This window comes from Cyprinodon tularosa, unplaced genomic scaffold (assembly GCF_016077235.1).
Source record: "Cyprinodon tularosa strain WSP-4 unplaced genomic scaffold, ASM1607723v1 ctg519, whole genome shotgun sequence".
Lineage (NCBI taxonomy): Eukaryota > Metazoa > Chordata > Actinopteri > Cyprinodontiformes > Cyprinodontidae > Cyprinodon > Cyprinodon tularosa.
Window position 1 is genome coordinate 442,177 of NW_024039251.1, and position 15,441 is coordinate 457,617.

At 38.6% G+C, this 15,441-nt stretch overlaps 1 protein-coding gene across 1 annotated transcript in view; it reads left to right on the forward strand.

The window, feature by feature from the left end:
* Positions 1-15,441, forward strand: part of LOC119795641 (proprotein convertase subtilisin/kexin type 4-like) — a 208,408-nt gene that overhangs the window by 22,542 nt on the left and 170,425 nt on the right. The window contains exons 3-4 of the mRNA XM_038303717.1: positions 9,911-9,948; positions 12,761-12,840. Of these exons, the coding sequence (XP_038159645.1) occupies positions 9,911-9,948; positions 12,761-12,840 (118 nt within the window). The remainder of the gene's footprint in view (positions 1-9,910; positions 9,949-12,760; positions 12,841-15,441) is intronic.

Sequence of the window (15,441 nt, forward strand, 5' to 3'; positions counted from 1 at the left end):
CTGTTCTCAGGGAATATAATTAGTCAAATGACAGGAAAGCAGTGGAGGAGACCAGAGGAGGAGTTGGGAAGTAGTTTAATCTACAGGAAGGAAAATCATGTATCCAGGCAGTTCGATGAAAGCTATAAGGATCATCAATTTGGGAATTACTTATTGATTCAGAAGCGATTATCTGGATACCAGACATGAAGGGAAAAAGACTTAATGAATATTAAATATCTTCTTAGACATGCGAAGATTTGCAAAAAGATATGCTTTAAAATTAATCTTAAAGAGAGGAAGGAAAACTGTATTTCATATACTGACTGAAAACTAGTTCCAATGGATAAGAGACTTAAAATCGAGGGATTTGTTTTAAATAATGGTCCTGGAAGTTCTCAGAACAGTGAACATTTTCTTCATTTAACTTAATTAAATATAATTAAGTAAATGCCAAAAACAGTTGTGTTAGTTTTTTTCAGTGGGTTTAAGATTTACTATTCCTTAATGAATGAAATTTATTTCACACAATTAACAAAAACCGATAAAATCGATTTCAGAAAATATTTGAAACAAACAGCCATGTACCATAAAAAAAAGAAAAGTGATTGATTACAGGTTGAACATTAAAATAAAATAAATTTCCAGTTCCAATAACTTAAATTCATTTTAATATAGACAGAAGCTAATCTAATATACGAAATGTTCCACTTAATAAAGTTGCCAGTGAGATCTGACATTGATTATTGATTAATTTATTATTCTTGATTATTCATTAATGTAAATTGTCTGAAAAGGGGTATGAAGAAGATAATTTTGCATACCCCTTCTTCCTCTAACTGCAATTAAAGTAACCTAAGTGACCTTACTATTTAACTTCCTATTTAACTGCTGGTTTCCTAATTGATTTCACTATTGGGTGAAAAGTGAGACTCCTGGACATTTTAGATATACAAGGAGTCTGCTTATCTTTCATCTGTCCTCCAGTTACCAAAAAGTATTTTACTTTTGGCAATCAGTTTTTTCCCCCTTTTTCCATGCCAAAGAATGTATCGCTGCTGACATAAATATCACTGGCTTGTAAATCCCTGCAGAGTTGTTACAACTGCTCTGGAAAAAGAAATTCTCAATTTCTTATTATGTTTAGAGGTTTTATTTTTAGTATTATTTAGTGTTCTGTGTTTTTTACTACTTTCCTGTGGTTTCTTAATCAGTGATGATTCTATTTCCATACATCTCAAAGGACCCTGAGACCCATGTTTGTTTCAGTCATTTAGATTCACCCTTTTCTCACACTGTAAATTCCTGTGTGAAACTTCATACTCAATTACCTTTAGTCATATTTTACTGTTAATCCTACCTCCGAAAAACGAGAGGAGTAGCGCTCAACTGCAAACCAACCAAAATAAAGATTTTTTTTCAAAGTGACACGTGAACAAAATCATTGTACTCCTTCTTTAATAAAAAAAACAAACCTCAATGATCCGAGAAATAAGCTCAATCTGAAAAAAAAATGATTAAAAAAATCTGTTAAAATGAAAAAAATGAAAGTCAGACAATGCTTTTCCGTCATGCTTCAACAGAATGATTGTAGTCTTAAATATTTTTTGTTGTACAGCCTTTAGAGTCAATCCTGCAAATCAAACCATTCCTGTAACTGTCAGTGAGACTTCTGCTCCTCTCAGCAGGTTGTTAGTCCACTCCTCATGAACTGCTCTAGTTGAAGGGTGCCTTTTCATTCATGCCAAGGAACAATCCATAACATTTAGGTGATCATCCAGATCATAATCTGGAAAAAAGGAATGTTTTCAAAGATTCTCAATTGTGAGGTAGGGATATTTGATGAGACAAGCAGTTCCCCACTAAACCAGAAGGTGGCAGTAGCGACTATTGATAGCCTCAGCATTGGACTCAAAATGTCTGGTGGTATTCTCCTAAAGACAGAAAGAAAGAGGAACGTTGTTGGTTTGTTAGCAGGATCAAAAAAAGGCTAATGAAAAGATTTTATGGAATTGTTTTACTAGAGGTGCGGCTCATGCCAGCAAACAATTCATTTAAATTGGTAATGCTCCAGTTTTACCTAGAGGTGTTAAGTCGCACTATGCTGCTTTGTGAGGTCTTCGCTCTCCAGGTGCTTTCCTAGTTTTTTTGAATAATTCTGTTGAGGCACGTTTGCAATTTCTGACTACTTTGTGTTGTTTTCAAAGTTTTTTTTTTTTATCGATACTTTGTCAGATTAAAGTTATTTCTGTGTGCATTGTTGGTTTTCCTTTTATTAAACGAGGCATATTCACAATTTTATCCACACGTGAAGCTATTTCCATAGGTCAGACGGCTGAATATTTTGACAGGAAAATCAGTTGTTCTCTCCACAGCTCTAGACTGTACAGATCAGAGATCAGCAGAAGGTTGCTACATGCCACTACATGCTCATCCAGGGGGAGTAAATCCTGCAAAGTCAATGCCTGGATGCAGTCAGCTGGGTTTTCCTTTTAACTGATTAGTTCGGATGACGGGATTAATATGTCTTTGTGAAGATACCAAGCCGTCGTTGAAAGAGAGTCTAATTTGTAGTTTTTTGTAGCCTTTTAAAGGTTGCTGCAAATGTGGAAGAAAGGGATTGAGGTAGATCTGACATTAGCTGCAGATCGCCAGCAACAAAGCGTCATCACACATAAAGTGATGGCATCATGTCGTAGAGACACTTTTCTTAGATGATGAGTAGGGCGGTGGGAAATAATCATTTTGGCAATATATTACGATATTTAGCTGCCCGATACAATATTGATCTTTCACTTACTTGTATCGATTTTGACAAACGAAACATGTTTACCTAAAACAATGAGGGAAAAAGTGCTACCTCTGCACCACCACTCTGGCAGTTAGCGCTGTAGAGCGCTTTTGCTGTGCGACGCAGCGCTAATTCTGTAGTTCAAGCACTCACAATGGAAGACATGGAGAGACTCAAACCTCAAAACAACAAAATAGCTAAATGATCAATATCTTGCAGCACTTGCTTTTTTATCTATTCATTTGATTTTGATAGCTGGGAAAAATATCGCAACATGTAGTAATATTGAAATATCATGATCATATTGTGACCCAAGTATCGTGACATGTATCGTATCCCAAACACCCAAGCCAATACTCACCCCTAATGATGACAAGTTAAATACAGATAAATACTGATGAGTACTGGAAAATAGATTTTTAGAAACCGCAAAAGACAAGCTGGTAAACACCCCTAAACCTAAAGCCAGAATTGCAATGGAGGAGTTTTTAACATAGCAAATATATGTTGTAGTCTGGCATATTGAATGTTCAGCATTTAAATTTAATTGATAATCTGTGACAAGGGTTGATAGATAGAAGTCAGTGCTGAGCATCCAATCTGATGAGACCTGTTCTGCAAAAAGAACGGTGATGATTTCCTGTCAGCTCCGGTCGCAGCTACAGGTGGTTCTGCAAAGTATTTAGTAACGGGAATCAATACTTATTTCTACTATTGTTATATCCTATTTCTTCCTGTTCAGCCTTAGGTATTACATTGTTCATGTTTTTTTTCCGATGAATTCACGATGAAGTAAAACAAAATGGGTTGTAATGTCAAAAGTTCAAAGTGTATGAATCCATCTTAAGGGTACTGCAACGCTGTATAAGATTTATGCACCTCTCTTTGCCAATGTGGCTTTAAGCTAAAATAAATGTTTATAAATATTACATTATATATATATTTGAATATTTAAAAATACGTTTTAAGAATCAAAGTGAGGTGGACTTTGGCAGCTAAAGTCTCTCCCTCCTACCTCCCTATCTCTGGCAGTCATGGCTGAACTGAAATCCCGGAACTTAGAGTGGACAGTGAGACCAGAACGGTGAAACCGTGCTTTTTCCTCTCTTTGTTTATTTAAGAACCACAAGATGTTTGCATAATGCATTTCTTTCTCCTTCTGTCTATCTCTTTATTGTATATCTGCTCTCCTGCTTGACTGTTTATGTCTGTGGGTGTTCGGCACTCTTCTGATTCACGCTTGTTTTAAATAACAGGAAATTTCAAGTTGTTTACTCATTGATTGACAGAAAAGGTTTCAACTTGCAAGTGGAATTTGTTTATGAATATCAGAAATAATTACAGTAAAATGAGAGCGGGTAGAGAGTTGAAGCACACAGAAAAAAACCGACTTTCCTCCACACAGTGCTTCTCTGCAGTGGCAAGCATTTCACACTCGAACACGGAGCTCTGTTTGTGAGTCCACCATGGGATGCGGGCTGACCGCTGGGCTGATGGGGCAGCAGGGTTAGGTGGGGATAACAGCTGCTGCTTGAATACTAATGTTCCACTTTAGAAGTCAACTCTTTTCTGTATCATTACATCCTCTGCTCTCTGTTTGTGTCTCTATCTTGTCTTCTGGCCTGCCTTCCCTCCAGCTCCAGGCTTTCCATCACCTATATTTCCTCAGCCCTTATCTCAATCATCATCAAACTGTTCTTCTCCTGGAGATTTTACCACTCACTTTTCGAAGAACACCCCTCTCCAACACACATACATACGTTCCTGACAAAGGCAGGTAATTAAAGCCGAGTGTCCGGTCCTTTTTAAATGCTGAGCTGATTAATGAGAGCGAGGTGCAGGGCCAGGAAGTCTCACCCTCAGTGGGTGGTGATACACAACCTTGCCTCTCTACAGTTGTTCTCAGTCTTCTATTTCACACGTTTATATGAAAATGATGTGCTATATATGCAGCCTCATTACAGAAATATTGATGTCAGTGTTACATAGTTTACATCTTCCCTCCTCCAGTGCTCTCCTCCTCTTTAACCTCTCTTCTTCACCTTCGTGTATCTCTAGCAGCCTGTTGTCTTTTGCTCTTTTATTTTACAGTAACTTACACAGAGGAGACCAGTTCGGGTGGGGGCGGATGCAGGATCAGGGGTATAGCGGGGGCCCTCTCTGATGTGATGTCGGCTCATTTTCTCCACGGCAGCTCAGGCACGACTTGGTGTCGGCTCCAAATGGCCCCCGCCGCAGCTCGATGTCTGATTTCGGTGCGTTTTTGACCCCGTGGTTCAACGCGAACGCTGCCGGAGCGAAGAGATGGAGTGTAGATGCCGCCGCCGCTGAACACTGACTCGCATGCACACATGCAGAAAGCCGAGTGTGCACACACACACACTCATGCCTGCACAATCACAATCTCTGCTGGGTCAGCCAGGTTCAAAGCATTTGTATTCATAGGAGGTTTTGCATTTGCTCCACCATCTACAGTGGTCCTCGACTGTGGGATGTGGTTTTTTTACTTGCACACTCTGCCACTTTTGTCAAGTTTAAGTCTCTATTCTGTCCTGCCACATTTGGTCTATTTTAAATGAAGCAGAGTTCACTTCCACTGTTGTTTCGGATCCTTTGTGATGGTTTCACTACACTTCAGTGGACTCTGGTCCAGACCAAACAACCTAACAGAGACCCTTCTTTTGTCATGGTTTTGGTTCTGTTTAGGTTTTCTTTTTGAGTTTTCTGTTTGACTTTGATCCATTTTTTCCTTTGTTTTCTAGTTTTATTGGTTTTAATTCCTATTTTGTCGTGTTTTCTGGATGTATTTGAGTTCTTAGGTATTTCTTGTTTGCCCTCTTATGTTGGTGTCCTTTTCCCTAGCTCCCTTCTAGACCCCTCTGTTCACATCTGCTCCCAATCTGCTGATTAGCCTAGTCTTCATTTCTCTCTCTCATATTTGCACCGCTAACTCGGTCACTGTTGCTGGTTTGTCGTCATTTCTTTGCCCCCTTCTTATTGTCAGTATTCCTGCTTTTCAGTAGTTTGGAAATTTGTGAAATTATGATTTCGGATCTTTGCTTCTATTACCCTTTTTGGTTAATTAAATCTAGCAAGAAACTCCCTCAGCTTTAGTCTCTGCATTTGGGTCCTGTCAAACCTTAAATCCATTGTGACTTTTTTTAAGGTGATTGTAGTGTGGGGGATATGGTGTGTCCAAGGTTGTCACAGAGCCAGTTAAATATAACAAACAGCATTTCATATATTTATCAGGGCAACAAGAAATATCTAAGAACTAAAATACAATAAAAAATAACTAGAACACAATAATTGAAATAAGACCAATGAAAACTCAACGACAAAACTTGAACAGAACCAAAACTATGACAATCTCGACAGCCCTCAGCTTGCTCCTCACTTGATGAATTTCCACAGAGTGGGAGAATCTTCTTTGGGCTATAGGGTTAAGTGCAGGCACCTGGGGTGGCATCTCCTCAATGTGGGGAAAGAAGAAGGTCAGAGGTTGGCAGAACTTGAGTTTCATTGTCTTGTCTTCGATCCTCCTCCCTTTTCTTACTTGGCCGTAGAAACCCTCTTTGTCTGTCCTGAAGGTGTTTTCTCTCTCTCTTATCTGCTGCTGGACATCCAAAACCAATAAAATGACAAAATCAAAACTGGTCAAGAGTAGGACATAGTTGAGTTGAGGAACAGTTTAGATTGGAGAGGTAGGTGAGTTAGCGATGTTTGGGAAGGAATCCAGCAGTTTGAAACAGGAAACAAACCACAGAAGCAATTAGGAGATTTTTTGCATCTTAAGAGGATTTCTTCCCAGAACCTACCCCTCTAAACCTTGGAAGTCCTGATAACTAACAACCATCAACAGCGCAAAAAACACTTAAGTTTCAATCTCATGGGTTTATATGGAACCTATTAGAACAAACCTTTATCTCAAGACATATGATACTAAGTCACATTTTAGTATTTGTTTGTATGCAAGTGCACCAAAATTCAATTTAAAGTGATCCATCTATACAAGCAACACATGCTTTTTCCTTTAAATGTACAGAGGACGATCTTTTATTTCCGGGTGCATCATCTAAATAAGTCCTCCTAATTGACAATAATTCTGATAATATGTTTACATCAGGCCATCCTACATGCTCGTCCTGTTAGCTAAATATTTATGTGCATGCGCACCTTCAGGCATATACTGTATATGTGGTGAGTTACGGTTTCAGACAGTCACTGAAGCTCATTCTTCTCATCGCAGTTCTTTGAAAAAGGCAGATGGTTGTAAGATAAAATGTGTCTTCAAAGTGTTTGAGAAGAAAAGAAAGGCCTCTGAAGAGTCAGACATATCCCGGAATACTTTGTGCGGAGAACTGTCCTTGCGAGCCATTATGGGACTTGCTGTTAGAGCCGCCTGCTGTCGCTATAGGCTGTCGCTACCCGACAGCAGCGACTAATAAAAGGGCACAAAAGCGCATGTACTTCCTGCAGAGGATGAGGAGAACCCACCTGCCCCACCCATCCTCACCACCTTCTGCAGAAGCACCAAAGAGAGCATTCTGACCAGCTGTCTCCCTGTGTGCTGTGGAGGCTGCAGCGCCTCAGACTGGAAGAAGGTGAGAAGAGCAGTAAGAACAGCACAGAAAATCATCAGGGCTTCTCTTCCCTCCATTAAAGACATTTCATTCCAGCGCTGCGTGTCCCGAGCCCGTAACATCATCAATGACCCTTCATCTTTACATTAGATCACCATGTTTACTTTTTATCACTGCAGCAGTTTAAGAAATGGAAATGTCTTGAGAGCTATACTGAATGAAATTTTGCTTTGTTTACACCCTGTGTGTTTCAATCAGTGAAACAAGATTGTGACAGAATCAACCTATACTGTTGATGTATGCATGTAGCCAAATGCTTGGTCATCCATAAAGGAAACTTTTTAAAAACCACAAACAACTTCCAGTGAGATAACGACTCTACTGGTGTGTTCACACCAAGTGCAAACTTGGCAACGTTTTTGCCAAGTTTCAGATGCACATTGAATCTGAACGTAATCTGAATGGTGGAGCTGTGGTTATAGTGTAGAGGTTTATGGTTGTCTTAGCAGGGCTTCCTGCTTAATTGATCTGTTTATTCACCCTCACACTAGTCTTCCTTACTGGTCTTACCTGTGGTTCTTACATTTAATATTTTATTATTATTGGTGGGTTCTTTTACTACAATGAGAAAGTGGTGATATTAAACAAATATTAACCAATATATATATATATAGATATATATATATATATATATATATATATATATATATATATATATATATATATATATATGCACCAGCCGACAGTGTTCTATGCTGGGATAACATGGGATAACAAAGTTCGTGTTCTGTGTGAACATACCTTAAGGATAGAGCAATAGCAACAATAAAATGCATTGGATTAAACCTATTAATTTATGGAAAACAAATTTGTCAAATATTACTATAAAGTATTTATTGAAATACAAACATGGAAGTTTATGGTTTGAAATTGTGGCGGAGTGCAAGGGTGTTATGTTTGGTAACTTTGCTACTATTGTTTACATAGTAAACAATACTTTTCGAACATGATGGTATGTACATGTTTCTTCTTTTTTGTTTTGTTTTGTTATAACTTTATTAATTTACTTATATTTGCTTTTTATTAAGTGTTCGAAATAAATGATCAACAACATAACATTTATTTTAGCATGCAAAATAAATTACTTCAGCCAACCTAACACCAGTTACAAATGTACAGATGTTGAAGAGGACAAGAAAATTGTCGAGTTCAAGTCTGCAAAGTAACATGCTAGTCTGGCTTGGCGTATCTTAGCATGGCACACCAGGGCAGGCTCCAGCGAGGCTGAGCCCACCCTGGGCTCCATCCTGCCTGAGCTCCACGCAATCAGGCCGTGACAGCGAAACCTTCCTCCGGTTACCATGGCAACCAGAGGAAGTGCCTGTATGGGACAAAGGCAGGTCGGCCCTGTGTGTGTGTGTGTGTGTGTTTGTCTGTGATTGAGAGACAGAAAGTGAGTGATGTGCAGCAGAGCCGGCGCGGCCCTCCTGGGGTCCTCATTCGTTTGTCTCTCGCTGAGACCACAGGAGCCCTGCTGCAGCAGAGATGGAGGTGGTTGGAGTGACGGGAGGTTGAGGCGGGCGTAGGGGGGGCAAGCTAGAGAAAGGCAACTGATGTGGAAAGAAAGGTGGATGAAAAGATGTGAGAAAGGTGCTGGGAGAACAAATAATAAACCGAAAAGAATGACATGAATAAGGTTGAATTTGGATCATTCGAAGCCCTTTGTTCATTCACTCATCTAACAGTCGTGCAGAATATGACATAAATCTTGACAAAACTCTACTTTGAAAAAGAAAAAAATGCAGCACACTTTGGCAAATTAATTGCACCAATTAGTGGGGCCCTCAAAATTTGAATAACCTGTCTACCACATAGGAAGCTGAAATGGCTTGAAACTGCTTCCCTCATGGCATCAAAGGATGCAGTAACAGGACCAGTGCACTTAGGCATCACTTAATGAAGACAACATGGAAAAAATGGCATGGATCTAAATGGGTCTCACTTCCTGCACAAGTAGACTGAACTAGTTGATAAAAAATGAAAATGTCATCCTCTCTTCTTTATCTTTGATTTAATTCTTGTTAACATTAGGTGGGCACCCCTTTTGCCCTGTAGACACTTTTACTGGATTGTAACCTTGTACTGTCTCATACAGTCAGCTAGTTTACAGCAAAAGCATTGATTCACTTTTGTTTTGGAAAGAAAATCATCACATGTGGCAGTTATCTGATGCAATCAAGAAAGGAGTCACTTCTTCATATCATTCATCATTGAAAATATCTTTCAGCCTTGATTATTTAAAAATATTACAGGTTTTTTTCATGTTTAGAGTCCAACAAAAGATGCATTATCTACCAAACAGAAATGTGTAATTAAGACACATTTAGACTGTTTTACAGAACTATCAGTGATGTTATCTGTTCTCTGTGGTTTTGATTATGTCTGTTATGGGCAAAAAGGACAGAAAATAAAAGGAAAGAATTAAAGGGGCAATGAAAAGAAAGTGTGGCCTTGGAAAATGTTTGTAATATACATTATTCTTGTTTTCCTTATTTAGGTGTGGATCATACAAACTTGGACTTGAAGAAAAACTTTGTGAGTAAACAAAAATAACACTTCTTTAGTTTTTCTTTGAAGCAAATCATGGAGAGTATGTTGGGCAAACTGTGCTGATCAGAAGTTTACATCCACTCATCATTTACAAGATCCTGGAATAATTCTGTCTGGATGTGTTTCCTTTTTTCCTGTCTGGAATGAATTCTAATAAGTTGGTTTTCTGGCACTAAAATCAGTGTGTTCATTTAAGGTGAATGTCAGCCTGGTGTCCCTTTGTAAACAGTTTTGATGAGTTAAGATCGTTACCCTGTCAGAACACCAAACTATGTCCAAGATTTAATCCATCTAATGGGAGCATCAAATGGTTTAAAACTGTTGATTTATTCAGCCACAGTTACAAGACATTTGGTCGAAGGAGTCAAGGCTAGTTGAATACTCTGTTTCAGCAGAAACTTATTCTATAGCAGGTAAAGAAAATCCTCAACCGTTAAAGGTCCAGAGACATTTTTAATTACAATCTATTACTTTAAACAGGCAGTCGTTTATGCTTCCATGTTAAACATTGATTTATTAAATAAAAAATAAAAAAAAATAGAAAGTTTATCCATTTCAAAATCTAAATTGTTTTTCAAGTAGAGAACAACAATCTTTCAGTTTGGTATAAAGACAATTTATTGACTCACCTTTTTTTAATAAAACAACTAAACTGACGTTTTTTTTTTCCTTTTCTTTCTTTTTTCTGTCTTAATGTTCGCAGTGGGCTTTATGCTGCCCTGCAAGGCTTTAAACCTGGGTTTGAATGGAGACAAAGCCATTCTAAAGCACATATCAAGGTGCCATTTTGAGCCTGGATCCATATTTATTTTGATTCTGTTCATGGTGGAGAATCCTGCTTCACAGCAGCAGGTTGAGCCAAATATGCTCAAAATGTGCAGGGTTCTATGTTCTATAGGTTTACTACTGAACATTTTGGGCAATATTTCTTGTGTAAATTTTAGCCCTCATGTTTCTTCCATGTTTAAAGATTTTTTTTTATTAAGGCACATTAAAAATATAAAGAAATCATTCAAATCCCCATTTTTTCCATAGACTGATGCATGTGGCCTCAAGCTCAGCCACAATATATAACTATTAACCCTCGGTTGGACTGGATGTGGAAGCGGCTTTTCAGCTGATCGCAGCAGCTCTAGTTAGTCAGAGTGGTTACACCTGGGTTTATCCCATTATATTTCAGAAACACTCCAGGTGCGATCTGTGCTGTCCTTTTTCTGATGCTTATGGTATCAACTCCACCACAGTCTAGAACAGAGTGAATGGAGGGTCGATGAAAAGCAAAGTGGATCTGGTCAAGTTTACATGTAAAAACTACAAGAGAAACCTTTAGATAGTATTTTCTGGACTTTTATGTAATAAATAATCCTGTTCATGCAGTTAAACTATTAACTGTGCAACCCCGTCTGCGGTGCCTCCAAATATGCAGCCTCATTCTGCCACAATAAAGCTACTCTCTGTCATTACAATGGTTGGATATGGCAGGTTAGACACTCCCAATGGCTAAAGAGCAGCAGCTGATTACCTTTATACTTTTAAGCCACTTTGATATAGTAATTTTGGTTTGACTAGTTAAAAGGTGTTAAATGCATTAAACGAAAGGAACCAAAAAGCTAAAAATATAAACTCTCTTCCCCATGAAAGATCCAAAGAATTACTGATCACTTTACTGGTTTAACTTTTTTATATAAAGCCTAGAGGTACACTACTATAGCAGGATGCAATCGGGATGCGATAAGTGCTCCCATGCAAATCGCAACCACATCCAGGGGTGATTGTCCTTTTTTTCTCCACAATTTCAACATCGTATTATCCCTGATTTATCCAATCACCTTTTGGAAAGGTTTTCGTATCATTTTATAGTTTATAGATGAGTTAAAGCAGGTCTTCAACAGGGGGTCCGCGACCCCTAGGGGTCCACAGAGATACTGTAAGATAGTGACGAAAGTTTTGGTTGATTACTTTTTTTATATTCCCCCCTCAATTTTTTGCACTAATTGAAATGTATTTAAATCCACATGAACATGAATTCAACAGACTGTAGTAAACAGATAAATGGAGGCAGAAGATGTCTTTCAGTCATCAATGCACACATTCAGCGACACACAGGAGCTCTTTCAAGCTGGGCACCATTTCATTTAAAACACCTCTCCCATCAACCAGGAATCAGAATCAGAAATACTTTAATAATCCCAGGGAGAAATTGCCTTCGTTGCATTACTCCATCTGTAATAGAGTGACTTTAGGACCAGTTTGATAGAACACAATTTCATACAAAATATATATTTAAGGGGTTGCCGTTCCATCTCGCCATCAGTTTGGGGGTCCTTTCCCTGGAAAACATTGAAGTCCCATGAGTTAAAGGTTGCAGCATTTCTGAATCCAACATTTCAACAACCAGTCTCATAGATGATGGTGCCGGCTGTTATCCTGGCGAATAATAAAACATATGTGTCGTCCTACGTTTTTTTCTCCTGCTGTAGCATTTATAACCTTATAGGCAGTTGGACGCACAACGGCCATCTTGTACTTTGAGAGAGCAGATTGTCTGGCATGGATTAGCCATGTAGTCTTGTTGCAGCGAAACACACACATAAGTGCTTCTTAGGCAAACACATAAACCACACTGGTGGAGACAGTGTTTGTCGTCAGTCGAAAGGAAATATGTTGACAGAATAATACAAGTGTGAGCTAGTATCAGGAGTTTTCCTTCATTGCCTGTCATATCGTTCTGATGTTTCATGTTGAGAGATGCTCTGTCCTGCACTGCGCTTATTTGTTTTCTGCCTGGCTTCCACAGGAGGCCCTCGCCAGCTATGACCTGCGTGCCTCTCATGGTCTGTCTCATGATCCGATGCCTGTCAGAGATGAGGAGAACAGGTACTGATTGTCATTCTCGTTTTCTTAGTCACTTAGGCAGTCTTATTAAAGAAAAAAATAAAAGGGGTCCTTACATTTAGATTTTAAAAAATGACACCAAACAGGAAAACTAGTCTACTTTAGAGACAGAAGGCTTTTAAATATAACTTATGATGCTCTCATGTTACAAATGAATTCTGTACCTTAATGTATTTTCTGTGCATAATGGTCATTTTTGCCAACTTCGGGCCTTTTCCATATTTCTTTTCCCAATACTGAGGCATTATTGACCACTTATTGTATTAAAATATTGTGGAGAATGTCTTTTTTTCCATATTCTTAATTAGATTAAGGTCTGACAACAAGATATACTCTACATTCCCACCACAGCCTCAAGTCTATTTCAGCCTCTAAACGTTCTCTGGTTTCAACGTTGATCTGTATTAAACCCCATCTGTCTTTTAATGTCCAGCTTCCTTGTTGCTGCTGTTTAAGAAAAGTTTTTAGGTGTGTTCAGGTTTTTGTGAAATGGTAGTTTTCCAACTTGTAAGTCTGGTTGATTGGTCTTGGTCCTGCATAACCATTCTTCATAATTCTTCCACATATGTGCTGTGGCCCTGAGTTTGTGGCAAACAGGACTTTATTTATAATTATTTCAGTTGTGGGTTTCCTCTTGCCTCTTTTCTATGGAGCTAAAGCGGTCTCAATTTTCACAAATACACATATGTGATTCATACATGCACAGTACAAGCTCCACACATACACAGCACGATTCACGCAAGCATACAAGATTCACCAAAAGTATTTCTGGTCCATAAACAATTATAAATTATATTACAATTCCTGTCAGGAGAGTCTAAAAAAATCCTGACACAAATGCAGTGAAGTTTAAAGACCACTGGTACTTTGTAATTTAATTTATAATTGTTTATGGACCAGAAATACTTTGGCGACTCATGTGCTGTGCATGTTTGAATCATGTGTGCTTGCGTGAATCGTGCTGTGTGGGTGGGGAGCTTGTCCTGTGCATGTAAGAATCACATATGTGAATTGGTGAAATTTGAGACCGAGCTACATACTTTTCTATACTTTTCATACTTTTCCATACTTTTCAAAATTATTAGAACATTATGACATTGTTTGTTTACTAATGTTGTATAACAGAACTTTATAATCTTGACAATGCAGCTGAATTTATATTGAGAATAAATTACTTAATCACTCAAGTGATCTCTTAGAGCTGTTCTACCGGACCTTATTTATGGGTATCAGAGTCACACCTTGACGATTTAGCCAGTGTATACCGATGTCTCAGAATTTTCTAACAAGTTTGCATATGCTGAACTTTATATATATTTTCTCAATTTTAGGCGTATACATAGCGTATTCCTAACGAGTCTAGAACTTATGTCCAACGATAGCCTAACTTATGCATAACGCACGGCAGTGTAATGCCCATGAAATGTCACAAACCAGTGTCCCGAGGGGGGCAGCAATGCGCCCAGAGGCTCCCGGCCTGCATAAAGAGCAGAAGAGGAAGATTTTTCTAAGGAGTTCAACCATCAACTAATAATACATGCCATGGATCGCCTCCCGATCCATGATCTGACCCAATCCCTTCGCTGCTGTTGATCTCTTCTTCTTTTGGCTCTATTAGCGCACAACTAAAACGGAGTGAAATAGATGAGATCATGTTGATGTTGGAGGACAGCTAGTATCTATTCCCATCTCAGCCTTGTTGGATCCACCATCTCTTGTGGAACATCTGTTTACCATGAAGTCTGGAGGAGAACAGACTGTTTCCTCCTGTGAACCCTGTTTTATAGCAAAACGCTGCCAATATGCCATTATACAGAAGCTGTAGGTTTAAAGCATGTTCAGCGGTTGTCTGAAACACTTCAAATGTACTTTAATATGCCAATATGCATTGGAGATAAGTCCTTGATAACGCATAAGTTATGCTCAAGTTACTCATAGGTTTTCGAAAAGATGGACACTAGGGGTGTGGAATAAAATCATTTTGGCAATATATCGCGATTTTTGGCTGCCTGATATGATATCAATCTTTTAGTTCCTAGTATTGATTTTTTTAAAGGAACATTTTTTTACCTAAAACTGAGGGAAAATGGGCTACCTTTGTACCACCACTCTGGCAGATGGCGCTGTGGCGCCCTTTTGCTATGCGGTGCTGCATATTATTTATAGTTGAGGCGTTCACAGTGGAAGACATGGACTCGCTTAAACCCCAAACAACATGGATACCAAAATAACTGAACCATCGATTTCATCTGATGAACATAAACAGAGGTTGTTTTTTTATCTATGCATGTAATTTTGATAGCAGGAAAAAAAATCGCAATATATGGTTATAATGCAATAAAGTGATAATATCGTATTGTGACCCGAGTATCGTGACAAGCATCGTATCGCAACACCCATGCCAATACTCACCCCTAATGGACACCACGACTTATGAGTTACTTACACTTAACATGTGTCAATCATCAAATAACTTACCTGTAACTTATGACCCACTTATGAGCATAAGCTGGCATATGCTTGACGTACTTGCCGTATGTTTACATGTGCCAGTGTGCTTCAGCATACTTCAGCATGCTCATA